Below are 27,747 nucleotides of genomic sequence, written 5' to 3'. Positions count from 1 at the left end.
TGGCTGCCATCTTGACTTTTTTGACCACCCCTGAGTATCCCTGGTGCACCCCTTGTTTTTGTTTTTCAGAGCCAAGTCCAGCCCTGAAATTTGGCCAGAAATTTGGCCCTTGCGTTGTGGACTTTCGCCCCTGATCTGCCTTCCACAGAAGAGCAATTCCTAGACCTGCCAGACTGGCAAGATGGCGGAGATCTCAGGCGGCAGCTGTAAGCAAGGTCCCTCTTTGGCTGGGGTACCTGCTGGGCAGGGGGGGGCAATCTCCTCTCCCCCTGATTGTCTGTTCCCCTCCTCCTACAGCCAGCCAAGGGGGGCAGAGGAAGAGGCTGCACCAGCTGTCCCCACCAGCCTGGGAGAAGGTGACAGCGGAGGAGGAAGAGGAAGGAACTCCCCATGGAGTGGGGCCAGCCAGGGGGCGCAAGCTCTGGGGCCTCCTCCAGCGGGGCTTCCGCCGGGCTGTGGAGAAGGTACGCTCCTCAGAGGGGCTGCCCTTCTGGGCTGCCTTGGCGATTTCCCAGGAAAAGTGCCCGGGTGGAGCAGCCCTGGCCCTGCAGCAGGAGAGGGAAGCAGCCCTTCTTCAGTGCTCCTTGGGTTGGATCCCTCCCCAGAGGTAATTCTAGGGATCCTTCCCGTGGGTCGGTGGTTGAAAAAGTCCAGATGGCAGCCATAACAGCACAATCTCGCTTTTTTTTACGTGCATCAGGAGATTTAGGGTCAAAGGAACAGTTATTTGCATGATAGTAAAATGAGAAACTTTTTGGTAGGAAATAGGAATTTAATTGGCATGCAAATACAAAAACAATCTGGTGAAAGACAAAGAGAAATGCATTTGGAGGACAATCCATTTTCCAAAGCTGGATCTGGGGATTATCGGCATCTGTCTGCCTCCATTGTCCCCAGCTTGAAGGAGGCAGAGCAGTGCCCAGCAGTTGGGTGCCCAGTGGCACGGTGCTGGGGGGGACCAAGGGGGCAGGCACCAGTGAGTAGTTTGGCAGAGCAGGGAAAGACCTGGGTGGTAGAAGTGCCGCCCGACCCAGAGGTGGAGCAGTCCAGCAGACAGATGGTGCGTGAGGGACACAGAAGCCCAGGGGCCACAGCATGGGTCGTATCTCCTCTTCAGCCCTTTGAGTTTGGGGCTGGAGCAGCCGTGTGAATGGAGGCCAGGGCTGGTCTCTGCTCAGAGGCTCAGGCAGACACCAGAAAGCTTGGCTACTCCTCTGCTCCCCAGGGAAGATACGTTGATGGGGCAGCAGAGCCACAAAAGGCCACCCTCAGCCCGATGGCTGGAAATGGTGCCATGATTGCTCCGGCCAGGAGGCTAAATCCTGCCTTTCAGCCAGCCCTCCTGCAGGACAGCCGTGGGTAAAGAGACCACCTGGAGGTCAGAGCGAAGCCGCCTTTAAGGGGGATGAGGCCTGAGGTCCCAGTGCTTTCTTCTGGGGGCTCTGCCCAGCCAGAATTCCTGGGCTCCTGCACCTAAAGTGCTCCAGAGCCTCCAGGAGGTGTGCCCAGGTTTTCCTGCAGCCTCTGCTTGCTCGCTCTCTCTGCATAGTCACAGCTGCTCTCTGGACGCAGAGGCTTTTCTTTGCCCCTCAAGCCTGTTGGAGGTGGGCGCAAACAAAGCTCCCTTGCCCCCCTTGGCTAGCCTTCCCTCCCCACCGAACCCACACACAGCATTAGGTAGGTTGCTGGAACCACAGAATCTTAGAGCAGAAAGGTGCCTGAGGCCCAAGTCTGACCCCAGTCAGGGCAAGAATCCAAACCAGAGCCCCCCAGGCAGATGGCTGTCTGGCATCCCATTGAACGCAGGCCCTGAAGGGGCTCGTTCATCCTGCCAGTTGCTCTTCCTGTTGCCGAGTTTGTCTTAAGGGTCCCGTGGCCTCCGCCTCCCTGCAATTTAAATCCATTATTCTGAGTGCTGCAGTCTGGGATGAGAGCAAAGCAGGGTTGCCTTTCGTGTGTGCAGCATCCTTTCAGCCATTAATTTGTATTCCTCTTTTGTACTGAGAGCTCCCGATTATCCCAATGCTTCCTACACATGGAGGATTATGGGTGTTGGGGTGATGAAGCCCCAGAACAGTCCAAGCCAGTGTTCTGAGTGGTCCAAGAGGCCCCATGTCAGCCACACTGTGCAGGAGTCCTGGCCCCACGCTGCCTGGCAAACCGCCCTGGCGAACTGCGGCCCCTTTGTGTCAAGCCTTACCAGGCACGAAAGCCAGGTGGGCAGGGCTGCTGGCACCTTCGGAGCTGAAGGTCTTTCCCCATGCTTCGTAGTGGCGCTGCCACTGAGCGGAGGGTGCGGAGATGAAGATGGGGAACTCGGTGCAGGGTCCCAGCCTGGCACTGGCCAGTCCTCTGGCAGGGTTCCCAGCCAGCCAGCCATGCGACGGGCTCCTCCTGGCAGCTGCCCAGAGACAGCCTTTCCTCTTTCTGGGCCAGATGAAGAAGGAGGAAATGAAGACCACCTACCTGAGCCACGGGCTGCAGCACTGGTGCCGCCTCGTCCTAGCCAGCCCCGTGCGCCACGTTACCCACGACTCGCAGAGGAAGGCCTTTGTGGTGCTGGACTCGGCCAACACGCTGCACCTGTTGACGGAGGACGGCTGCTGCAGGGGCAGCGTGAAGGGCCCAGCCCCCATGGCGGGGGTCCTGTACGTCTCCCAGGTTGACCAGTTCGTGGCCTGGGATGCAGGAGGCCTCCAGGTCCTGGACCCCCACTTCCGGCTGCTCTCCCAGGTGCAGTCCCTGCTGCCCATCCACTGCAGCATATACAGCGAGCAGCTGAATCGGATTGTGACAGCCGGAGATGGGAACCTGACCCTCTGGGACTTCCGCTATGGCTTCCGGAGCCTCCAGTGCCATGCCAGCGTGCGCACTGGCCTGGGGCCCCACGACGTCTTCGTCCGTCTCGCCTTGGACTCCAGCAGCAGTGAGCCCCAGCGCTGCTTCGCCTCTTGTGACGCCGGCGTGGCCACCTTTGACATCGCTAGGGGCGGAAACCTCCTGGCCTTCAAGACGACACTCCACAGCAGGTGGAGCCCCTTGGGCTGGGGAGGGGCGTCTGTGGCCCCTGTGGGCAACAAGGCTCGGCACTTCTCGGAGGCACCCGGGAAGGTCAGGATGGGAACGGTGCCCAAAACTGCCTTTCTCCTCCTCTCATTCGCCACGCCTGCCAGGCCTCCAGTCCCCCGCTGTGGTGGAAGCCCAAAGTGGGGGCCAAGGGAGAGATCTGGGCTGGTCCCCTGCCCCCCCAGGGACTCCTGTGTACTTGAAGGGGGGAAGGCAGTGCGATGGATGGCGGAGGGCTGGGCTTGGAACTGGGCCAGTCCCCGGTGGTTCCAAGGACAAGGCGCCATCCTGCTCAGGGCCCTCCGATGTGTCAGACTACAGTTCCCCTCCTAGGTGGCCAGCAGAGGCGGGCGGCTTGCTGAGATGGGAGAGGGTTAACCTCTCACAGGTTCCCCTGCATCTCTTTGAAGAGAGATCACGGATCTCGCCTATTGCGAAGCCATCGGCTGCGTGATCACTGCCTCGCGGGACACAACCATCAAGGTGTGGGACAAGGAGTGGCACATCCAGATCGTCTTTGTGGGGCACACGGGTGAGTTTGGCTGCTGGGATGATGCCTTTCAGCTGAGCAGGAGGAGACACCCAACCCCTGCCCTTCCTTTCTGTCCTCCTCTCGTGGACAAGGAGGCTGAGGAGAGCACAAGGGTTGCTCTTTCCTTTACAAAAGAGCTGAAGGGCTGACAGAAGTTCAACAGGGGAAGCTTCTATCAGCCTGAAAGTATGTGGTGGGAAAGCCTGACCTCTTGAGTGAGTTCTGTTGAAGGCAGGAAGAGGGCTCCTCTGCTGTCACTGCTTTTGACAGCTTATACCAGTGTTTTTCAGCCTTGGGAACTTTGAGATGCGTGGACTTCAACTCCCAGAATTCTCCAGCCAGCCTTGTTGAAGTCCACGCATTGTAAAGTTCCCAAGGCTGAGGAACGCTGGCTTGGGCTGCGCCTAGTTCTCTCCAAGGGCTTCTGAGCAGCTGTTCCCCCACCCCTGGAAAAGGCCTCCAGCTCTGAGAAGACCTTTCTTCTTCCTGGTGACACCGCTTTTGCCACCAGCTCCAGTCGTGGCTGTGACCATCTACCCCCAGCGGCCCCTCATCTTCTCTGCCTCCCAAGACGGGACCGTCCGCACCTGGAACCTCAACACCATTGACCAGGTAGACCAGGTCCATGTCTTGGAGCCTGTGGAGGCCCTGGAGACCCACACCAGAGCTCATGTCATCTCCATCTCGGGCTGCACCCTGAACCTCTGGAAAATCAACCAGCTCTACTCGCTGTACGCCTGGCTGGGATCCCCTGCCAAGCGGCTCAGCTGCACTGACCTGAGCACGATAGGCAACTTCCCTGTCCGTGTCCTCTGCCTGTGCCAGGATTCCACGGTGCGGCTGCTGGAGGCCCAGAGTGGCGCTCCCCTGTCTGTCCTCTCCTTGGACCAGCCTTCCCGGGCCCAGGAGGTGGCCTACTGCTTGCCCCGGGAGACCCTCTTCGTGCTCCTGGAGCAAGGCCACGTGCTGCGCGTCAACACAGCCACCAGCCCCATGACGGTGAAGAAGAGCTTCTCCAGCAGCCTCTGGGGATCCAGGCCTTGCTGTCTCCTGCTGTACAGCCACCTGGTGGACCCTGACAAGGCTTACACCACTTGGCTGGAAGTGACCCAGAGCCAAGGCTACCGGAAGACGTGGCAGAAAGGCGCCCTCCAGGGGCAGGACAGGAACAGGTGCGGAGTGCAGGGGAGCCTCAGGAATGTGCAGCCCAGGCATCCTTAGTTCTGGCCCGCATCTGCTGCCAGCCTGGTCATGGTGTCCTGTTGGCCCTGGGGGAGGGGCTTCTCAAGCCATCTCCTGCAGAGATCTGCTCTGGGTTCTCTGGACAGGCCTTGGATCCCAGGGAGCGATGCCTGCACAGGAGCCCTTGGCCGGGGACGCACATCCTTAAAGTCCTGGCTGGGGGGTATCGAGAGGCCGAAAAGGCAGGGGCGAATCTGTTGTTCTGCAGCTGTTCTGATCCGGGGACACCTTTGTCCCCTGCGGTGTCTCTCTCCATGCCAGATTCCTGCCAATTCTAGGGCACAAAGATGGCTCCCTCAGCATCCTAGATTGGTTCTCGGGCCGAGTCCAGTACACAGTAGAGGCACATAGCTTTGAGCCCGTCACTGCGCTGGCTGAGTACCCCTCCCAGACGTGTGTCCTCTCAGCGGGTGAGTCTCAGGGCCCCGAGGGGAAGGCAAAGGAGCTTCAGGGAGTCCCAGGGCTCCCAGGCATGAGTTAGAGGGGCCCGGTGTCAGCCTTCCTGGGCAGACAGGTCCAGGAAATCAACTCCCTGGAAGGCTCAGGACCTCAGCTAGCTCTGGTGCTGGGTCTGCCCAAGCACTGCATTCCTTGGCACTCGCTCATCAAGCAAAGGGACGCCCAGTTGGGACCAGCTCGTCGGCCGATGAGCCTGAAGACACGGACTGGCCCTGACCAGGGGCGGCAAAGGCGCTCTTCTCCCCTGCTTCTCCCTCCCCTTTATGTGCCATCCAGACAGCCCAGCTTCCCCACCCCTCACCCCCGGGATTGATTTATTTGACACCTTTCTATTCCACCACAATCCACACGACTCTCGGTGGCTTCCCTAGAATGTAAACACAACCGTTTAAAATATCCACCGCCACGTGTAAGACAAGCCAGCCGGCAGCAAAGGGTGAAAACAAGAGTCAGCTCCACAACAAATAGAAGGCAATAAAAGTGGAACGGAAAAGATGGCATTACACAAAAACTCCCGGAAAAGTCCTCTATAGCTGTTCCATCTTTGACGATTTGGGGAAAGACTCAGGGGTGCCCGCAACCCCGTAGAGGTGCTGCTGCTTCCCCGCAGGGCTGCCCGCAGGTTCATGCCAGTCCGCCAGCAGCTCTGTGAGGAAGCTGTAGGCACTGCTGTCCCCGCACAGTTCCTTGAAGTGTGCCAGGGCTGGTATTTTTTTCGGCATCTGTTGCTTTGCAGTAACGCCTGGGGCCCCTTTGGTGCGGCTTCTCTGATCCCTGTAACAATCCCAGATAGACCTTCCACTGGGTTTGGGAGGAAGGAATCGGCCTCGCTCTGTAAAGCGATCCCATTTCCCAGCGAGAAGAAACAACACAGGGGGGAGTTGCGACCCTGTCACACCGTTCCCTCTGGGCAGGCAGTGGGCAGCCAGAGAGGACAGGCAGGGGGTAGGGGAGGCCAGCCTGGCTGAGCCTTGTTTACGTGAGCACCCAGCACTGTTGGCTTCCCCCTCCCCTCCTGCCGACTATCCTGGCTTCGGCTGCTTCACCCGCGGCCTTTTTTTCAGAACCGTTTCAGAACCTCGTAGTTCATCTTCCTTCGTACCTGCTTTTGTACCCATCGGTTCATTCTTGACTCTCCCTGTGCTGGTCTTAACTACCTCGCTCCCACTGCACTGAACTTACTTCCCCCGGCTCCCACTTCTGCATAACAAGGTGGGCAGACGTGCCCTCTCACGTACTTCGTGTGCTTTGCTTGGCAAACGTGTGTTGCTCTCAGCAGACTACGGCCAACCTGCTATCTCGCTACCAGCATTTGCACAACTTAAAATTCCTCTATCGGTTGCCCCGTTTCCAGCAAGCCTTTTGCCGACAGCCCAAGTTCATTTGCTCGCAACAGTTGGAGAGTCATAACCTGAGGCCAGAGAGCGCCAAGTGAATAAACACCCATTTATAAGAGGGAGGCGTGTAATTCCATCGCGCGTTGTACCCATCTGTGAACGTAACTCTTCTGGCAGAGTCCAGTAAATCTCAGAGGGTCAGAAAAGGCCTGGAGCAGGTGGTCAGCCTGGGGAGGGGGGAGTGGCAGGCCAAGGTGGTCAGGCAGCGACCTTGGCCGGAACAGGTGCCGACCTCACGGTGAAGATGTGGCGCCTCTTCCCCTACGCGGAGGAATGCCTGCTGCTGCTCCTGTGTTTCTCCTGCGCCTGCCCTGCGTGGCACATGTGTTCTCTTGGAGAGACCCTGGCGGTGGCCTTCCAGGACCCCGGAACGGTCACTTACAGCATCGTCCACTACAACCTGATGGAGCAGACGCGTTCCGAGCATGGGCCCGAGGACGATGCCCAGGACGACATCACAGGTGCACAAGGGAAGCGTAGCTGGGGGCGGGCTGGGTGGGCTGGGCAGGCCTCAACTCCCCCCGTCTCTCACTTGCTGTGTGCCCAACGTTCTCTCACCAGGCCTCTGCTGCTGCCCAAACCTAAAGCTGTTTGCCTCGGCCAGCCGGGACGGCTCGGTGAAGGTCTGGGACATGAGGAACAGGCTGCTCCGGTGAGGGCCAGGTGGGGGAATGGGGGCCTGGTCCCCAGAGGGCACAGCGTGGCGCAGCCCACCCCCTCCCCAGCACATTTGCCTGCAGCAGCAAAAGGGAAGTCTGTGCACCCGAGTGCTGGTCCGGTGCAGCCCAGGCTCTTCGCCTGAGGGAGGCGTTGCCTCCAGGTGGGGGTCTCCCATTCTGTGATGGGATGTCCAGCTCAGCTGCAGGCAGCCAGTTGGCAATAGCAGGGCTGCTTCCAAGATGCCCTCGCCACTGGCCAGGAACGTTTCCAGCGGTTATAAGTGCCCTTGAGGGCATCCACCCTGCCTGCCATAGTGGTTGAATATTATACTCTTAAAGGGGCTTAAGGCTGTTTCTGTGCATCTTTATTGCACCTCTCAGCAGCAGAGGGGATGGTCTTGGATGTTCTGTGTGTTGGCCCCAGTCTGTCCCCCATCTGGGGCCACGGGGCCCAGCTCTGCTCTCCTCACCTGCAGGGTCCACATTGCAGGCACCTGAAGCTGAACACCATCCCAGAGAGCCTGGCCTTTGCCAACCACAAGGGGGACCTGCTGGTTGGCCTGGAGCAGCACCTGTACCTCATCTCCCACAGCGAGTACCTGCCCAGCTACTACCAGATGAAGGTGGGTCCAGCTGACTCCCAGGGACGCCTTCGCAACCGGACCTGCACCATTCCCCACATCTGGGGGCCTGTCTGCTCTGGGCATAGGAAGGCCAGGGTGGCGGGCAGGCCTGCCTCCGTGGATTCAGGCCCCTCTTCCTCCTCCTGCAGCTGCTGTGGGCAAAGTTCCTGGAGCCCCTCCAGAACGTTTCCCTCCCCATCAGCACATCCAACTTTGAGGCGCTGGTCCGGGAGAACCGCCGCCGGTTGATGCAGGAGCTGCCTTCAAAGGAGGCCGAGTAAGCGCTCGGGGCTGGGCAGGACGTGTGCTTGGGTGGCAACAATCCCCCTGAACGCTTGCGGGATGCCTGGGCTTAAGATTGGGGGCCTGGGAGCCTCCTTCCTCACAGATTTGGGTCCCTTCCAGGATGGTCCCTTTGTTTCTGAACGCTGCTTGGAGCACTTTTAGGTTTTTTGTGTGTGTGCCTTCAAGTCACCCTCGACTCCTGGACAAGCCCCAGCAGTTTTCTTGGTAGCATTTTCAGCAGTGGCTTGCCCTTGATGCCTCCTTCCAGGGCTGAGCAAGGGGGACTGGCCCAGGTCACCCAGCCAGCTTTCATGCCTGAGGCAGGACTAGAACTCGGCGTCTCCCAGTTTCTAGCCCAGGAGGTCGTAAAGATACGAAATGCATGAGATCAGTGGAGTAGAAGGGTGTGATTTTATCTCTGTTTTTTTAGGCTAAATGGCTTGCGGGGGGTGGGGGGCAAGGAGGCCAGTATATTTTGCCGAGGATTGGAAAGAAGCCCGGGGGGGACTCTCTGCGGAGGAGGACTCAGAGGCAGGGACGTAACAGGGACACCACCACGGAGCTAGCCTGGAACAGAGAGCCTTCTGGAATGGGGATGGAGCATATCCTGGGAGCTGAGGTTGCCCGGAGGCTGCTAGCCTGGGCCCTCCAGCTCGGGGGGGGCAGTGGTTTCCCACCTCTGTGGCTTCTGCAAGGAAGGAGCCTCCAGTGGCTCAGAGAACGGCTGCCGCCCTGCAACTCTGGCAAAGGAGGAAGGAGGCATGCTGCAGGCCATGAGGAGAAGAGGAGGTTCTGCTCCCGTTCCTGCAGGTCCCCCATGTCTGGATCCTGCCGGATGACCCTGAAAGAGTCCAGGGAGGTCAGAGAAGCCCGGGCCAAGCTGGAGGTCAGTCAGCGCCATGAAAAAGCAAACCAAGCCCCCAGGAGGGGCTAGGCCGCAGGATGGTGGACGGAGCCCAGCCAAGCCCCAGCAGGGCTCCTCTGCACGCCCTGCCTGGGCTTTGCGGCACAAGGGGCCGGGCGGGGGTGGCGTTGGAGGGCCTGACCTGGGCATCCCTTGCAGGGCATTTCCCAGCTGGTGGCAAGGAATTGGGACTTGCAGCTGCTGCAGGAGGGGAAAATCACCCCGGCCAAGAAGCTGCGCTTCACCAGGAAGATGCGGGAGGAGGCCTTTGAGCGCTACCTGCAGGTCTTCTACAGGAAGCAGCTCAGCCTGAAGGTAGGGCTGCAGCCGCCTGGGCGGCTGGGGAGGGGCTCTGGGCCTGACCCCCCGCCCCTCCTCAAGGCCAAATCGAGGGCCTGCCCAGCAGCCCAGCTCTCCCTGGTGTGGCAGGACCAGGGACAGCTGCAAAAGCGAAAGCGAGCCGGCCCCCTTCTGCCAGTGCCTGGGCTGCTGGAGGGACCCAGAGGCTTCTCCTCCCCAGCCCCCCGCCACGCCCACGGAGCACCTTCCCTGATGTTCAGGGAGTTTCCATGGCAGCTGGTGTTTCTTACATGCCCTCTCCCTGCCACAGGCTCCTCTGGGCACCAAGCACCGGGGAGGGGGATTCATCCTCTGCAAAAGGCTTGGTGACAGTTGGCAAAGGCTGAGCCAAGCAGAGGCTGACGGTCCATGGGTTAGGGTTAGGGTTAGGGTTTGCAGCTCCAGCGGGCTAATTCTGCCTCTGCAGACCTGGCTGGGCATCATCGCTAGGCGCCCCTTGACCAGGAACAGGCCTGGCAACGTCAGTAATGGGCAACAGCTTCCCCCGCCGGATGGGGGTTTTCCTGAGTCCCAGGTTCAGGCGATGCCAAAGTTTCTGCCTTTGATCAAATGTTTGAGTCAGAAAAGGTGCTCTGGGCTCTGATTTTTGGCTACGAGAGACTGCCGTGGCTCTCCTCCAGATCCAGACTGCTGTTTCTCTGCCAGCTGAAGGGCCCCAAAGCAGGCGGGTCATTGGAATCATACACACCCCTCCCCTGGGGCTGGATCCTTGGCTGCCTCTGCTCCACCCCCACCCCACCCCCTTCTCCCCACAGATCCCTGAAGAGGATCCCTTTGATGCAGATGAAGTGCTGGAAGCCCTGGACCAGGTGGATCCCATTGCTGCACTCCGTGGACCCACCATTTCCAGCATGTTCCTCGGGGGCTTTGCTAAGCCCCGGCCTCCTGAAACGGACAGCTCCATCTTTGCGGTAACTGGACTTTTTCTGTCTGCTGCTGCATCCTTGGGGTCTCAGACTCGAATCTGGGGTTCAGAGCAGCAGGCCTTGGCCCCTGGGGCCCCTCAGGATGCCTCTTTTTCCCTCTTGGGAGCCATTAGTGCCTCTGGGATGAGGCTGCAATCCCACCCCCCGCCACCCGGGATTTCCCTGGGTGGCTTCACTGGGTCAGCACTGCCTCCACATTCCTCTTCTCCCTGTGGCAGCTCTGGACAAGAACGGCTGCCACTGGCCGTGCTGTGTACCCCCTGCCCTGCCCTGCCCTGCCCTGCCCTCCTCTCCCCTGGCATGCTTACAGAGGGACCTTTTTCCCCTCCCTGGTACAGGATGTCAGTCCCTCCCTGCTTTACCCATCCTCAGCTGGTATTCCTGCTGTGCTGCAGGTAAAGAGGAAAAAGGTGAGGGCCCGCTTGCCTGGGTGCAAATCTCTTGGGGAGGGGGGAGCTTTTGAGGAACAAGCTGAGGACCTCCTTCCAAAAAAAGGGGTGATGCCAGTACGTAACTTGTGTTTTTTTTCTGTTCGTGTTTATACTTTTGCTTAATTAAAATAAGGTCTGGTTAATAGGGTTATTTTCCAACCCCAAATTGAATTATTGTTCCCCTCGTCAGGTTACAAACTGCAAACTTGGGAATGGCTTCTGGAAGCTGGTGGGGGCTGCGCCAGGGCGGTTGGGGCCCCTCCTGCCGAGGAGCTGAGCGTAAGCGCTCAGCCCTAAAAGTCGCCCTTGGCTTCTCTCAGGTGGACATCGTTACCACCCCCTCCTCTGCCAGGATGCCGGAGCCCCCCGCCCTGGAGAGGGCTGGACTGCCCCCACCCCACCTGGCTCAGGAGGCCCCGGAGCCCCTCGGGCCCCTTCCGGCGAGAGCTGGCAGGCGAGTGTCCCTGCCTGCCCTCAGACGGTCCGTGGAGGACGCGGTCACGGTGAGAGTCCAGGCAGGCAGGTCTGTTTGCGCGGGGGAGAGGTGCCAAGGTGCCTCAACCAAGAGGGCTTCTGCCACCTGTGGGCACCAGAGCCCTTCGGCTTCCTTTCCACTGACCGACGCTGCTCTGGGCTCCGCCTTTGAGACTTCCCTTCCGGACTTGAGGATGGCAAAGGGCAGTGGCCGATCCACGAAGGGAGCGCCGGGCTGGGTCTTGGGGGGGCGGGTGCTTGGATTGTGGAGGTGCAGCCAGGGGGTCTGCTTCTGACCCAGGACGATTGAGGAGGGGCAGCAGACCAGGCTGGAAGCAGGTCTGGCTTTACTGCAGACCCAGAGAACGGGAGGCTTCTGAATGGTGCTTGCTCGGGACGGTCCTGAGAGAAGCAGAGCCGCTCGGGTGCCTGCTAGACCAGAGGTCTTCTGCTTCCCCTCAGTCGGCTGCACGCTCGGGCAGGGCTGAGAAGTCCGAAGTGAGCGCTCAACTCTTAGGTGCCCCCCAAGCCCCCTTGCCCCCCAGCCCCTGGAGGGACTCTTTCAGCAGCAAGAAGGTAAGGGGCTGCCGCAGCACCCCAGCCCGGCTGTGCCCACCGGATTCTGATTGGCCCTGCGGGAATTGGGGCCCCAAGGCACATTTCAGCCCCAGGAGCTGCAAGGGGGGGCACAAGAGGCTGAGAGCGGGGAGAGGCGGGGCTCTGAGCAGCGCAGCTGAGAGAAGACTCCCCCCTGGCAGCGGAGGGGGCCTTTAGCTGCTTGTTCTCCCTGTGGCCCAGCAGAGTGGCTGCCTGCGTTCCAAATTCAGGAGGTTTTGACACAGCAAATCCTCCCTTTCTCACCTCCCTGGTGAGCGGGGCCAGTCCCTGGCTGGCCTCTAAAGGAAGCCTTGGAGGGCAGTTTCTTGAGAGGGCTGCAGGCTCAGTGGTCCGTGCTCTGTGGCAACTTTCCCCGATGGATCTGATCACCTAGGGCTGCAACGGGGATGGGGGGGCAACCAGGGCATGTGCCCCGGGCGCCGTGCTGGTGGGGCACCAAAATGAGTGCTGGGGGGGCACCAAAATGGGTGCGGAATCCATGTTTGCCCCGGGTGACATAGACCCTAGTTGCGGCCCTGTGACCACCACCCTGTGTGATTTCCTGCTCCTCCACTCTCTGTTGCCCCGAGGGCCAGGAACCTTTAAAAACAAAACCCGGAGCTCTGTGCTCCTGGCAGGGGGATGCTGGGAGGGCCTTTGCAGGCAAGGAGGGGATGCAGCGGAAGGGGTACACACCCTCTCTTGTTGTGTCTTGTGCCCAGAGTGTTGTCCTCGGGGGACCAGTTTCGCCGCACACGGGCCAGGAGCCCCAGAAGTACCTGGCCTCCGCCTCGCTTCTGAAGAGCCCCCAGTTGTCCATCATCACCAAAGGCTTCTTTCCAGAGAGGCCCACCAGCCACCAGGGGCTGATGTCACCTGCAGTGAGCAAACCCTTTGGGGGCAGATGCTGCTTCTCTCCCAACCCCAGGGACAGCCTGAGCCAGTGTGCGGGAAGCAGGGAAGGCTCCATGGCCCCCCGACCCGTCTCCTGAGCAGGGCTGCCTGTGGGCGGCCCACCTGTTCTCCCTCAGTCCCTTAGGGGGCTGCTTGCTCCCCCCATCATTATCATCTCCCTCCCGGTTGGGCTGCACCGAGAAGCACTCTGGATGGCTTGGACCCCCAGAGAGCCTCCCCGCCGGTCCCTTGCAGCTTCCCGTTTGAGGTTCCTTGCCAAGTGCACTCTGGTGCACCTGCCCCGCTTGCCCTGCAGTTGCTTCTGTCGGGCGCCGGTTCTCATTCTGCAGCCGAACAAAGCTGGGCGCTGAATTGCTCACCCGTAAAGCAGAATGGCTGGAAGGGCCTTCTCCCGCCTCCTTGTCAAAGCAGATGTGGCCTTATTGTTCAGCGTTTGCGGCAGCTGGGGCTCCCTGGGGCCCCGGGGTGCTGCCTCTCCTTTGTGAGATGGGGGTGTCTTCAGGCCACCAGCCAAGAGCAATAGGACTGGGTGCTCCTTTCTCTTGGCGATGATGTTTCTTTGGCGGAGGCATTTTGCTTTTGCAGCCTCCCACCAGGTCTTTCAAGAGAGCAGCAAGCTGGCCTGCATAAACCCCTCAAGAACATTGTCTGTGCGTGCAGGGAGAGGGAGGGGCAGTTGTTCCCACCTTGGAAATGCCCAGGAGGCTGGATGCCCATCCTTGGTGCCTCAACAGACAGATGCCGCTCATTCCAGGGGTGGGTTGGGGAGGGGAAGGGTTGGGAGGGCTGCCTAAATCTCCTCCTCTGTCTCCAGGAGCTGGAGAGCCAGAGCTTCCAGGTGCCCAGAATATCCTCTGGTTTCATCCCCAATTCCGTGGTGGCCCAGCAGCTTTACCCCCTGGACATGCTGAGGGAGAAGCTCATGACGGTGATAGGACCTCAGGAGGTAAGTGGAGGCAGGGAGCTGCTGCCTTGGGGGAAGGCCAGGACCCCTTTGGCGTGATGTGCAATGACAAGAGGGGCCAGGCTGCCCTTCTGGACTTCTTCAGAAGGGGGGGATGGCCTGCCTGACCCTCCCTCTGGGAAGGCTAGGTCAGCTGGCAGGCGGTTGGCAGACTGTGCAGCTGCTTTTCCAGCCCCAAGCTGAGAGGAGGCTGTGCTCCCCACCCAGTGGATGCCCTTTGAGGCCCGCAGCCCGTCCCCCAGGAGCACTCTGAATGGGTGCCCTGGTTTCAGCAGCGGATTCCCCACCCACAAGGAGTGGAGGACAAAATGGTGAGAGATCACAGGCGATATTGGAGGACAGAAGCCTGTGTGTGTGAGGGGGGTGATTTCAGGGGGCACACAGTGCCAGACGGCCTGAGCACTAAACCTGAGTATCAGGAGAGCCACAGCCAAGCCAGCCCCTGGGCAGTGTTGAAGACTGGCCTGGGGGCTGCCCTGGCACTACTGACCCCCAAGGGCTGTTCCCACTGTAGAACCCGCAGTGATGCCGCCCACCTGGAAATCCATCCCCTGCTCTGAGCCTTTCAAGGAGGGTGGCTCTGGAGCAGAAAAGCTGAGCGTCCGGGAACGCCAGCTGGCCTTGGGATTCAGGGGCGGGAAGGCTGGCTTCAGTGCCCCTCGTCTTTGCTCCAGGGGGTCTGGATGAACGGGCAGTGGGTTGAGCATCATGAGTGGGAGCACCTTCTTCAGCATCATTCAGAGTGCGTGGAGAGTAAAGGACTTGATGGAAATATGCGAGAACCATTCCCAAGGCAAAGGGCTGAAACACTTTTTAAGCCGGAGAAGCAAGACAAAATTTGGAAGCGGCTCGGGCAGACGCTCCCTGATTCACTGGGGTATAAAAGAGGGAGGAGGTACAGCGCAGTTTGCCTTGCGAGGTTCTGCTACTATCGTTGTTTATTTGTTCAGTCGCTTCCGACTCTTCGTGACTTCATGGACCAGCCCACGCCAGAGCTTCCTGTCGGTCGTCAACACCCCCAGCTCCCCCAGGGACGAGTCCGTCACCTCTAGAATCTCATCCATCCACCTTGCCCTTGGTCGGCCCCTCTTCCTTTTGCCCTCCACTCTCCCCAGCATCAGCATCTTCTCCAGGGTGTCCTCTCTTCTCATTATGTGGCCAGAGTATTTCAGTTTTGCCTTTAATATCATTCCCTCAAGTGAGCAGTCCGGCTTTATTTCCTAGATGGACTGGTTTGATCTTCTTGCAGTCCGAGGCACTCTCAGGATTTTCCTCCAGCACCACAGTTCCAAAGCATTCTGCTACTATAGCCAATTTCAATAAAAGTACTTTCAGCCTTCCTGTGATTTCCCAGTCTGGTGCACCTAGTAGGGCTGGCAGCGCGTGGCCCAGAAGAGAAAACGTCCTTTTCTGCTTCCGGAATCCAGCCCATGGGAGCAGGGGTGGCTCGGTCTTGGGGGCCAGGAAGGGGTGCTCTGGCTGTGGGCTCCGAGGCTGTTCCCAGGAGAGGCTGTGAAGGGGCCTGTCCCTTCCTTCATTTGCCAGGCGTCAGAACGCTCCTCGAGGGCCAGTTTAATATGGACGTTTGCCGGGGAGGAACCGCCTGAGGAAGAGCCATTGCTGGTGGCCACGGACAGCACCTCCAAGTCCGGGATCACACCAATGAGGAAGGAGGAAGTCCCCTCCCCGAAACAGGTGCCCCTCTCTCCCCAACCGCAGAGGTCCCCTGGCTGGCGTCAGAGGCACCCCCAGGCCCATGGGCTCCAGGAGGCCCAGGTTCAGGGCCAAGCTGGGTCACAAGTGCACTCGCCCCCCTGCCCCCCTAGTGAGTGTTTGGCCTGGGCCTTAGATCCTCCCTCCCCTCCCTCAATTTCAGAGGTCATCCGGGATTTTCCTGACTCAGCTGGATGAGTCCCAGTATCCAGAACCGGCGAGGGAGGTGCCGGAATTTGTTTTGCCCTTTGTGGGCCAAGCATGGTTCCAGAAGCTTTTCCCAGAGGTGAGAGGTGCCTGCTGGAGACCAAGGACACTAGGGAGCCTTTCCCCCCCCCCCCATCTCTTACCTTCTAGTCCTTACCGCAATCTTTCTTGGGAACGGGCTAGCCTTGAGGTTGTCTTGGGTTAGTGACCTCCGTTGGTAGAAAATTACACCTGTTGCAGCTCAGAGCTTGAGGCAACAGCAGCCTCATTCCAGATACTGAAAAGCAAGTCACTGATGTCACCAAATGCCCTGATGCAGAATTCAGCACATGCACGAACAGTGGCGATGTTGGCTGCTGTGCTGACCTAGAAACCAGACAGCCCGAGTTCAGCCTAGCGGGCGGCATGGACACAGATCAGATGGATTGTAGGGTTGGAAGAGGCCTGAGAGGTCAAATGGCTAGATTAGGGTTCAGGGTGTGGGTTAGCTGTGGGTGGGAAGCCCAATGGATTCCTCCCTTTTTAAATGCATGGGTGAGCCTCTGCCTGTGTTTCGATAACATTTGAGCGTGGGGCCAGGTTCTCTGAGGGGCCACCTCTTCCCGATTACAACTACCCATCCCACCAGGTCCAGCACACCAGGGGTATGCTCCGGGTCCCTCTCCAGAGGAGCTCCATCTGGCGGGACCCAGGCGGCAGGCCTTTTCTGCCGTGGCCCCCGTCCTCTGGAACATCACCCCCCCCCCGCCCAGGTGAGGTTAGCCCCATCTCTGTTAGTCTTCCAGAAGGCCCTGAAAATATGTTTTTTTCATCAGCCTTGGGGATCCCATGGAAAGCCTGCAAGGTGGCTGTATGAGGTCAAGGGACTGTCGTTCTCCCCCAATTGTGGGTTGTTTATGTGTGTGTTTGTGCTTGACTGTCTTTAGATTCTTAGCTGGTGTTTAATGGTTGCTATGTTTATACGCCACCCAGAGTCACGGCTTTGTGAGATGGGCAGCTACCTAAATAGGATGGATGGATGGATGGATGGATGGATGGATGGATGGAGACAAACAAATTTTGCCCAACATTAGCACTGTCGTAATTATGTTGTGCATGGTAAGTATGAGATACTGTTGATTAGATATTGTTTGTGGAGATGTTAAGAAGTGAGTAGTGTGCCAGCTGGGCAACATAAACTAATGGTTATTTTTTTAAAAAATCTGTGGGTACATTTATTACTTAGATATCACCAACAACAAAGCCTTCAAGCCCCTTTTTCCAGAGCTGGCGTTTGCCTGCAATGTCTTGGGTGCCTTCAAGCCTTGGGCCCCTGTGCTTGAGGAGGAGGAGCTGGGCTGGCCCAGAGGGGTGCACTGCCACCTGCTCCTCCTGAGCTGGGCTTCCCTCTCCACAGGGTTTCCCCCCCAAGATGAGCTTGGAGGACTTCTTGAAGACACTCCAAGAAAGCCTGCTTTCCCACGATGTCAACATCAAGAGAAAAGTGGTGGGCATCATTGCACTCTTGCAAGACCAGTTGGACAGTGAGGCAAGGAGCAGCATCCAGAACACGTTGATCCAAGTGCTGAATGAGAAGGGCAACGTCCCCTCTTTGCCAGTGAGGATGCTCTGGCTGCTCTTTGGGGGAGCATGGCGGGCGAAGGCAGGCCCTGGTGGGGTTGGGGCTCCCATAGGGCCCCCTTTGGAATGCGCTACATCTCAGCAGAGAACTGGCCGCACATCCCAGCGTACGTCCTTTCCTTCTAGGAAAGGATCCAGCAGAATTTCTCCCTGGAAGCACTGCGCCTTCTCCTGATGCTGGACAGAGAGAGCCAGGACGCGATCGTGCAGCTGATGGTTTGCTACCTGATAGCTCCTGCCCCCCGCCGGTGAGGAGGCACTTGTGAGGTTGCAGGCTACTTCCTGGGCAAGCAGCCTTCCCTTCCTTGGGCGAGGGTGAGCTGCCTCCCTCTCAGGTGGCAGCAGAAGCCAGGAGGGTTGCTGGCCTGCCCTTTCTAAGGAGGGAAGGGTTGGTGCTTGGTGGGCTCCGGCTGCAGGTGGGCAACACTTGCTTGCTGGTAAGAAGCTGCCGCTCTGAGGCCCTGTGCTTCCCAACCACATCGCGTGCAGCATGATGGACTGGTCACAGTTAACTTAGTGCTCTCCGAGGAGCAGAGGGGAGATGGCCAACGCGCTCTCTCACTCATGGGCCCCCCAGCAGCTCCCCCCTCGGCTGGCTCGTGCCTCTGCAGCCCTGAGGAGGCCCATCTTGGGCAGGAGAACCAGCCTCCACTGCGGACTCTGAGGCCCAGGCATGCAGGCGTGCAGGGCTGCCCCAAAGCCCCTCTCCTGCTGAGGGTCCTGCCACAGCATTGCTTACAGGGCAGCACCCCACACTTGTAGGGTCCATCTTCTGCTGGGAGCCATTTTCTTTGCAGCAATGCACCGCTAGCACAAGGGGGTGGGGGAGCTCCTGCCGGTGGGGGGGACTGCCTGTTGTTGATACTAAACTGTAGCCTAAGGAAAGCTTTCCTCCTCCTCCTCCTCCTCCTCCTCTCAGGGCAGTTATTAAGGATATGATAACAGGGCTGGGGCTTCAGGACCCTGACAGCTATTTCTTCAAGGAGATGGATTCCTGGCCAGTGGGCACGGAGGACCCAAAGGAGGTTGTGCAGCAGTTCTGCAGCCAATGGCTGGAGAAAGCGATCAGGATTTTCCAGGTGCTGCCCTTTTCTACCCTCTGGATGGGGCAGGGATGCTCTACCCTGAGCCCAACCCTTTGCCACTGCAGAAGTATTTCTTTCCAAGCAAGAAGCGAATCAGTGTTTTGCACATGTTACTCATTAGGATTGGGGCCTTTGTCTGCTTTCCAGTCCACAGAGGCATGGAGGGGGCATCTGTAGCTGCCCGTGACCCCGGGAAGAAGCGGGGCTCCCTTAGGGCTGCAGACAAGCACTGGGCTTGTGTCCGCACTCCAGAGCATTGGGGAGCCTGGTTCAGACATCAGAAACAGGGAGAAGGGAACGAGCCATAGTTCTGCAGCCTGAGCCTCCTCCCCTAAGGGAGACCCCCGGAAGAGAAATGTGGGCTAACTGTCCTTCCTGGGGAGGAGCATACCTGGCCCACCTCACAATGGCGAGTAAATGCCCGAACAGGCTCCCTCAAAATGGACAGCAATTTGCAGGGGGGGTTCAGTTCAGCCTGAGGACCGACCGTGGCTGGGAGCCTCGTGAACATGGTGGATGCTGGGCATGGGAGCAGTGGCACAGTCACAGCTGTGCCCTCACCTCCTAGCAGACAGGGAAGTCCCTCAGGCCTTTGGCGGTTCCAAGTGGGGTGTCTGCTTAGCTGAAAAGGGGGGGCCCGTGGCTCAGGCTTCCTGCTTTTTTTCCCAGGAGCACAGAATTCAGCTGTGGGTGCAAGGGGCCTCGTCTGGGAAGAAGCCGTCCTTGCAGAGCTGCCACAAGGTGAGGCTTTAGCTGCAGAGAACCGGCCATGCCCAGCCGGTGCGAGTTGTTCCAGGGACGCCTTCGGCTTGGTTCCCCTTTCTGGCAATCAAAAAGACACGAAGAAACAGTCTACCTGGATCTATATGCCCTTGTAAAAATAGCCTAAGGGAACATCCATGTATAAAGAGGCAATTTTATTGAAGTTTCCACAGAAACAGGTGAGTTGGGGGCTTCTGAACTTGCAGACCGGCGGTTATGCTTTTTAACCTAGGAACAGAAGAGCCGGAAGCCATTGCAGAAGAGCCGCAAAGAAGCCAGGAAGCCCAGCGGGGGTGCTATGAAGCCAGCCAAGCCTGCTCCCAAGAAAAGGGCGGCTCTTCCCCTGAGACGGGTACGGGGAGGCGGGGGGGAGCAGGGGCCCTGGAGATCCTTATGTCGGCCCCTCAGTGGGTGGCAGGCCGTGAGTATGACCACACCTCCTCCCACACCTGCTCTTGCAGCTTTGCCCAAGCCTTTGTTCCCTCTTTGCCGTACACAGACAGACAACACACCCCCTCACCCTGCCTGTTCCGGATTGTGGGGTCTGCTTGCATGCTTTAAACCTCTCCCTGCCTGCAGAGGGATTCGGCATTCCCACTTCTTTGCTACTGGCAGGAGCTGAGCAGCTCTGAGGCTCAGACGCTCCCTGCTGCAGCAGCTGCAGACCAGGTGTCACTCTGCATCACTGGGCTTCCCTGCCGGCAGTCTGGCCACCACATTCTGTGACAGCTGAAGCTTCCGGGTCATCCCAAAGGCAGACCACAGAGGGAGCGTTGCCATAGCCCAGCAGCTTTGAGTTCCTCCACTTTTTCTGCATTTGGGCTCACGGGTGTTGTTGCCTGATCCTCTCCACTCTGGATCAAGCTTTCTGGATAGCTTTCAGATGACATGTTGGGACTGCCAGCTCCCAGAATCCTCCAGAGAGATGGAGAAGGCTGGCTTACAGGCATACAGGTAGTCTTCGACTTACAACGGCAACTGGAACCAGAATTTCCATCGCTAAGTGATGCAGTCATAAAGTGCAACCACACCACTTAGCAATTCCTGCAGTCCCAGTTGCCATCGTTAACTGAATCCCAGAGTTATTAGGCGAGGCAGCTTCCTGCTGGCTTCCCACAACCAAAGTCAGTGGAAAAGTCAGCAGGAAGTTGCAAGTCCCAGGTCTGCAGGCAGATAAGTGGCTTCTGCGGGGGTGGGGGGAAGCAAGGGGGTGTGGGGGAGGGTCAGGGAGGGTGCATGAGAGGCGCTGTGCGGGTTAGGGATAGGCTGAACATATGTCCCATTTTGAACGGGACAGTCTCGTTTTTTTAACATTTCCCAAATGTCGCGTCATTTTAATATAAATGTAAATTTTGTCCTGTTTCTAAAAACGTTGGAGCCGTTATTGGGAAAAGCGGGAAAAAATTGGAATTGAAATTGAAAAGGAGGCTGACTTACCCATCGGCAGTAGTTCTCAATCCGGCGGGAAACCCAGAGCGGGAACCGCAGGAACAGCTGATCGGCAGTGAGCAAGAGGAAGAGTCGCTGCTGCCAATCAGTGCAGTGGAAGCCGGTTGGAAAAGGGCGCCCAGCAGAAAAGAAGCCGACTGGCTCTCAGGCCAAAATGGTGGGAAGAAAATAAAATAAAAGGGCATGCCAGAGAGGAACAGGTTGTCGGGGACAACCGTTCACTAGACTCCTCCATTCCCGTCCTCCCATCCCAGCTTGCCACCACCCTCAGCCCTCCTGCAACCTCTCCGCCCAACTCCGGACCCAACCCTTGCCGCACCTCCCCCTCCTGCACCTTCCCAGTTTACTGTCGATAACTTTTTTATTGTCTTTTTTGTGAATGCAGAATATTACATAAGTTTAACCCCGTCCCGTTTTGCCATCCCAATGTCCCGTTTTTGTCTCAAGGAAATATGGTCAGTCTAGTCAGGGAGCATGCATGAGGGTGCAAGGGGGTGAACGAGAGGTGCTGTGTGGGACAGGAACGGTGCGTGAGAGGCACGGCACAGGTCGGGGAAGGTGCATGGGAGACATTGTGTGAGTCGGGGAGTGTGCATGGGGGTGCACAAGTGACTGGCACAGTTAAAGCACAGAGGGGCTGGGGGAGGGTGCACGGGTAGGGGAAATCTGCCCCGGCCACTTGTGACCTTCCCTGCTGGCTTCCCTGTTGATTTTCTGGGGAAGGTTGCAAATGGCAATCACATGATCACAGGGTGTGTGGCAACCTGTCCTAAGTGTAGACAAGTTGCCAAGCACCCAGATTGTGATCATGTGACCGCAGGGGTGCTGGGATGGCCAGAACTCCGAGGGCCAGTCATAACCACCACCCATTCAGCGCCATCGTAACTTGGAACGGTCACCGACCAAATGGGTATAGGTTGAGAACTACCTGTGTGCACATATTTGTCATTTGATTGATTGATTGATTGATTATGTGCCATCAAGTCATTTTTTACTCCTAGCAACCACAGGGGTAGATTTTCTCCATGATTATACCTAACCTGGTCTTTCAGGTCTCCCAACGGTGCACTCATCTCTACTGTAACTGAACCCATCCACTTGGCTGCTGGCCGTCCTCCTCTCTCCTTCCACCTTTCCCAGCATCAGGGCCTTCTCCAGAGAGCCAGGTCTTCGCATAGTGTGCCCAAAGTAGGATAATTTGAGCCTGGACATTGGTGCCTCAAGTGAGAACTCTGGACTGATAAATTTGTCATTTATCCTTTAAATAAGTGCACCTTCAGGTAAAACAGGGAGCAGATGCTGTTTATGTACTGCGGCCCTGCTCTCTTTATTCCTGCCTGTGAACTAGTGCATTGCCTTTCAAGTTGTCCAGGTTGGTGGTCATATCTCACTCAAAGGTGTCCCGCGACTTCCTTTATTCTGTCCTGAATCTCTGATTGGCTGTCAGAAGGGGACGAAAAAATCACAAAGGTGGGCTCTCACTATCTTGTCTTCCTATTTTAAGGAAGTGATGGACAGGGAGGAGGATCTTGAGGAACAGTTGGGGAGGAAGGACAGCTCGGAAGACCCCCAGAAGGTGAGTCTTTCTCTTGCACCTTGTGGTCTAGCCCTCAAGATCATCGTGTCGCTTCAAGGGCCACATGAGCGCCTTGTCTTCCTGACCAGAAACTCATCCATGGTGCACAGCCCAGCATGGGAGGGGCCTTGCACTGGGCAGGGAGATGGCTGGGGGACACATGCTTTGAGTGGGAAGGGAGCGCTGCTGTGAATCCTGTCTGGGTGGTGCAGAGGAGCAGCGTGAGGCAGAGCTGCAGGGACCCCTGAAACCTCTTTTTGAAACCCAGGAACCTTGCTGATCACAACTGCTGAAAGTTAGCAGGGTTTTCCACCATCCTGAGGGGCAGGCAAAAACACGCTACGCCTGTAAGATAGCCGTAAAACAATGCCCTCCGTATTCTTCCCCTAAAAGGCAAGTACAGGAACCGCCTGGTCCTGGCTATGCTCCCCGCGTCCTTCAAAGGCCTTCAAGAGATCGTCTCCTCCTGGGACACTGGGCTGCAGGAGCAGGCTGGCTTCCGGGTTTCCGGTCTGTTGCGTGCCAGAGCCCCCCTGACAAGCACATTGTTGGGCCAGGGAGGCTGGACGCTCAGGAGGCCATCCCCCTCCCCAAGGACCCTGAGAAGGTGCCTTGGGGTTGAAGAATTCTCCCCAACTCAGCTTGGGCTGGGCAGTCATGACAGTGGCCACAGAAACGTGCTCCAGCCCGACACTTTGCTGGAAGGCCCCTAAGCACTGTGCTGGCCCACCTGTTTATGCCGGCTGCCCGTAACGCAGGAGAGAGACAGCTCTAAGGGAGCACTTCCGAAGGTCTCCCCTTTGCAGATAACCTTCCTTTGGGCTCGCTCACAGCCACCAGCCGTGCCCCAAAGTCAAGGAAACCTTCTGCCAAGTTTGCAACCCTGCCGATAGTCCGGGTTGGAAACTTACTACTTTGGTCAGGCCAGGTAGAGGAGTTCAGAACTATCATATCATCACCGCCGCCACCAACATCGTGTTAGAAAAGCACCCGCTCTTTCCAAAATTACAGCATATAAATTGCACCATGAAAAACGGTCTTTGCTGCTAAAAGGCCCTAAGTGCTGACAGGTGGCAAGTCTCCTGGGAGAAGCACCAAAGGGAGAGACCTCTGAAAGGGAAGCTCAGGGGCCTCTTGCGCTTCCTGTTCTCTGCCTCTTCGCCTCAGCGGCTGTTTTGATCCTGGGCCCGAATGCACCAACCGAAGCGCAGCCGACTCTGTTTGGGTACTGCTGACAGGCGGCGGCAATGCTGCCAGTCTGTTCCTCTGCTTTCAGGCCAAAGACCAGGCCAGTCCCTGGCAGCAGCCTGTTCGCCCTGTTGATGCCATCCAGTATTTCACGGAAAGACAGCTGGAGAGCAAGCCGGAGGAAATGAAAGAGCTGGTCCCTTTTGTGGTGGACTCTCCCCAGGACACTGTCTTGGCATTGCCCCCTCTTCAGAAGTAAGTTGCTGTCCTCACGCTGAATGTGGTGCCATGATCTGAGCAGCAGGCCAGGAGCTCTTGCTGTGGTGGAGGGGCTCTGCCCCTTGCGGTGCGTTCAGCTGACCGGGTTTTGAGGCATCGGCTTTGGGGAAATGGAGCCTCCCCAGTTGCACTGATCCATGAGTGCTGCTGCTACAAGAAGACTTTTCTCCATTGCTGAATTGTGCTAATTGTGCTCTTGAGCTTGGGACAGTGAATGCTCTACCGGCGTGAAGTTGGCTGCTCCCCCCCCCCCCCCGCTAATTCCTCTCCTGCCCCTCTTGACTCTATTGATTTCCCCTGAGGAAATGGGTGAGAAAGCCTTGCAGATCAAACCCACCTTGGGGCTGCCCTGGGATGGTTTTGGAATAAGAGGGAAAGCACCACTCAAACGCCAGCACAGTGGAGGGCTGCTTAAGTCTGTCCCACTCGTGGGCTGAGGACAAAATGAAGGCAACACCAGGAGGACAGAAGGAAGGCTTCCAGAGCACCTTTGTCTGCTGCTTAGGGGCAGGTGGGGACGCAGCCCATCCTCCATGAGGCCGCAGCCCCTTTTTCCTTCTGCTGTGCCCCAGTTTGCCTCTCAGCTGCACAGGAAGACACATGGCCTGTGGAAAGCAGACGTTCTTGTGTCCTGCTTATAAGCTGACCGCTGGTGGCATCTGGGTGGCCTCTGTGGGAACAGAAGACACTGTCTGGCCTGATCCAACCTCCTTGGTTTGTTTATCCTGCTATGCTGGGTTGGTAAGAGCTCTTGCCTTTCTGCAACAGGGCTCAAGCAATCCTGCGACTGGGAGAAACCAATGCAATGCTAAGAACGAGAGTTCCCGAGCGTGAGTGTTGGGGTTTGCCCCACCCATCTAATGCTTTTCCATCTTTCCTCCTCCTGGTGCATGAGATGGCTGAAAAATGGGCGGGAACCTTCTCTGGTGCCTCCCTGCCAAGCCCAGTTCTGCCACACTGTGGTGCTGTCTGTGCCATTTAATTCAGGTCAATCCAAGGACAGCAGCTGGTGGCTTCCTCCAACTTTTATCACCAGTCCCTAATGTGGGCTGGGGCAGCTGCTCAGGGAGGGGAGTCAGGATCTCCCAGGGCTTTTCTGCTTGAGCAGAAGGTCCAAGGAAGTGTGGGGGGTTGTCTGTCTGTCCATTGTTTCCCTTTGTGAGTTCCTCCCCCAGCAATGCTTTGGCCTATGTCCTGATGGGGTCTTGTGAGGACACAGTGGACTCCTGGGGTTGCCTTAGGTAGTAGACAGCATATATTCATGCCTCTTCCTCTAGCATTTACTGGCATTCTTCCCAGGTTGAATGGTGAAGGATGTGGACTGGGGTGAGGGCGGGGCTTGCAAAACTGGGGTGATGTCTCTCTGAAGGCTTCAGAGCTGGGGATCATCTTGCTTGTCTGTCAGTACCAGGTGGGCAGCCAGGCAGGAGTGACTCTTGGATGCAGAGGCACAGTTGGGGTGCAGGTGCTTGAGGACGGGGCAGCTAAGTGCCAACTGCGACCTTTTCTGTAGCAATGGTCACCCAGGCCTTGTTACTTCTCAGATGGATTCCTGCAGCTTTCTCCAGTTCTCAAGATAGCTCGGGGCCCAACTCACCCATATTCGTAGCCTCAGCATCCCTGGAGGGCACCATGCCAGGGCTGCAGCTGCAAAAGGGGCAGAATGCAGTGCCACAAAGAAATATGATATATAATTATGGATCAAAAAATTGCAATTAATGTAATGTTCCTGGTATCAGGAGTTCTACGACACTCAAGTTCCCAAGGTCTCCTGGAACAGCCAAAGTCTTATGAGCTTCTAGAAGGCCAGGAACATGGGAGGTGCCCTTGCCTGGGTGAGGTGGGCAAGCTGTTCCGCAGGAGGGGAGCCTGATGTGGGGAGGCTAGGAGGGCAGTGGGAGAGCAGAGCAGGAAAGGAAGTCTGTAGGCAGCTTAGCCAATGGCAACCCAGCCCAGGTGGGGAGAAACCTGGGAAGGAGCATTTCAAAGCATCCCAAGAGAGTCCACGCCAGTGTTTTTCAACCTTGGCAATTTTAAGTGGACTTCAGCTCCCAGAATTCCCCAGCCCAGCATTCTGGGAATTGAAGTCCACACATCTTAAAGTTGCCAAGCTTGAAAAACGGTACCCCACGCTAATGAACTCACTAGAAAGGAGGGTTGGAAATCCCAAAATTCTGTTTACCCCAAGACCAGCATTATAGGTGCCTTACTGGAGGCTGTGTTCTTCTTGCTTGTTTGAACTTGCCACCAAGGATGCCCGTTTTGGAGTCCCCTCCTATCACACCTCAGCAGGTCTTCTTGGGGCTGGCAGAATCTATATGAGATAGGAGCCTTGAAGATCTTTTGCCGAAAGCCATCCCATAAATGCTAATCTATCCGTACAGCAGGCATTAGACAGCTATTTAGGCTCCTTAGCTGTTGCCCCAGTTCACGTTGGCATCAGAAAGGAATGTGCGTGCCTGCCCTTGGATGGTACCCCTTTTTTCCCTTCTCTGCTGTGTCCTTCCAATGCAGGCTTCTACTTTCCATACATCTTCCCACGTTATCTCATGAGCGGCTTTGTCCCCTTCGTGAAACTTCCTCTGCCAAAAATCAACTTGGAACCCTTCCCATCCCTTTCGAGGAGGCCGGCATCGCCAAAGACTTTTACTGCCACGCAGCGGTTAGTGCAGAAGTACTTCATCCCAAAGTTTTCCTATGCTGACAGCTATCCTTGAAGACACAGCTGGCTTGCAGAGCTCCAGGATGGAGCCAACGGGCATCCAGGGGAGGAACGGGATGGATCCATCGCTGAAGAGCTGCGCAATACCAGCCTGACTGGATTTTAGGCAGCATGTGGTTTCTGGCCAGCTGGGGAGTGATTCTCGGAAAGCGCTCCAGAGGTTTCCAGACAGAGTGGGGGAAAGGCACCAATAAAGAGGAAACCTCACCAAATGGTCTCCCGTGGTTTCTCTTATGTCCAGTCCAGCCACGGCTGTCGTCTTGTCTCCCAAATGCAATGGGGAGCGCCCTGACCCTGTGCCATGCTATTTCCTCAGCTGTTTTATAGGTTGCCTACCGAGAGTGCCAGGGGGCTGAGGAGGTTGAAGCACAGAAGTGGGAGTGGGTGACTTTGGGGCAGTCATTCCCCCAGCCTCACCAGGTTGGCAAAATAGGCAGCCGCCGCACTGCATAATCCACCTTGAGTGCCAGAATGGGAGGCAGGATGTAGAAATCTGTCCAAAGGGCCAGCGATCGTTAAGCATGTCAGCTTCTACTGTGAGGAGAATGGATCCTCTAAGTCACTGTTTCTCAACCTTGGGCACCTTCAGATGTGGGGACTTCAACTCCCAGAATTCCCCCGCCGAACCCCGTCCAAGGGTGGGGATTTGTTCCCCAGTTCGGGCAGGTGCAGCTTCTTGGGGCGGGAGCTAGACCTTAGCAGGGGGCCTGGAGGGGACCCTTTTCCGCAGAGAAGGCCGCCTTTCCCCGCGTTGCTGTGGGCTGGTGGCGGGGAATTGGGAGCCCCCGGAGTGGCGTGTGGCTGGAACGGAGCGCATTAGATCGTCGCTCAATCGCCCGCGGGCCAGCCCCGGCCAGGCTCTGGGGCGCTTGGAAGGGAGGCTGGAGCAGGACGGCCCGTCCGCCCGCGCTGACCCTTGGCTGGGCCAAAGGAGATCTGCCCCTTTCCTTAGTTTCCCTTAAAGAAGGTAAAATCTCTCCAGGGGTAAGATGGGAGTCGAAAGGAGAAACGAGGGGGGGATGTCTTAATCAAAGGAGTGTAATAATTAAAAAGAAAAATTCCTACCCATCTGGTAAATTCAACTTAGAAATAAAAGAGTTGTTAGCAAAACAGAATAAAGCAGGTTCTCCAAAGAGTTAGAACTGGGGGGAAAAAAGATATTCTAGAGAACAATAAAATTGCAGCCAAGCTTCTGTACTCCAAGAAAAAATATTAGGAGGCTGATAACAAAAATTCTAAATAGGTTGTGGTAGTTAGAGAGCAATTAGGACAAGAAGGTGAATGAGGCTTTCTGCAGTTTATTGACATACCT

The 27,747-nt window shown here is 57.3% G+C and overlaps 1 protein-coding gene across 1 annotated transcript; it reads left to right on the top strand.

Moving 5' to 3' along the window:
- The first annotated feature begins 181 nt into the window (after window positions 1-181).
- On the top strand, window positions 182-26,565 carry WDR97 (WD repeat domain 97). Its single transcript, XM_063300017.1, has 31 exons — window positions 182-206; window positions 298-464; window positions 2,437-3,029; window positions 3,477-3,598; window positions 4,110-4,770; window positions 5,102-5,250; window positions 6,921-7,157; window positions 7,258-7,348; window positions 7,846-7,978; window positions 8,128-8,255; window positions 8,532-8,556; window positions 8,694-9,149; window positions 9,327-9,482; window positions 10,283-10,438; window positions 10,792-10,863; window positions 11,205-11,387; window positions 11,821-11,934; window positions 12,678-12,836; window positions 13,685-13,816; window positions 14,509-14,729; window positions 15,262-15,529; window positions 15,711-15,944; window positions 17,151-17,351; window positions 17,501-17,622; window positions 18,294-18,453; window positions 19,129-19,200; window positions 19,454-19,573; window positions 22,175-22,246; window positions 23,523-23,689; window positions 24,482-24,543; window positions 26,228-26,565. Exons 1-31 carry the CDS (start codon window positions 182-184, stop codon window positions 26,428-26,430), a joined length of 5,661 nt encoding a protein of 1,886 aa, XP_063156087.1. The 3' UTR covers window positions 26,431-26,565.
- Window positions 26,566-27,747: the final 1,182 nt, after the last annotated feature.

This window comes from Candoia aspera, chromosome 3 (assembly GCF_035149785.1).
Source record: "Candoia aspera isolate rCanAsp1 chromosome 3, rCanAsp1.hap2, whole genome shotgun sequence".
In the NCBI taxonomy this organism is placed as follows: Eukaryota; Metazoa; Chordata; class Lepidosauria; order Squamata; family Boidae; genus Candoia; species Candoia aspera.
The sequence above is the reverse complement of the archived record's forward strand: the minus strand, read 5'-3'. Positions and strand labels throughout refer to the sequence as shown.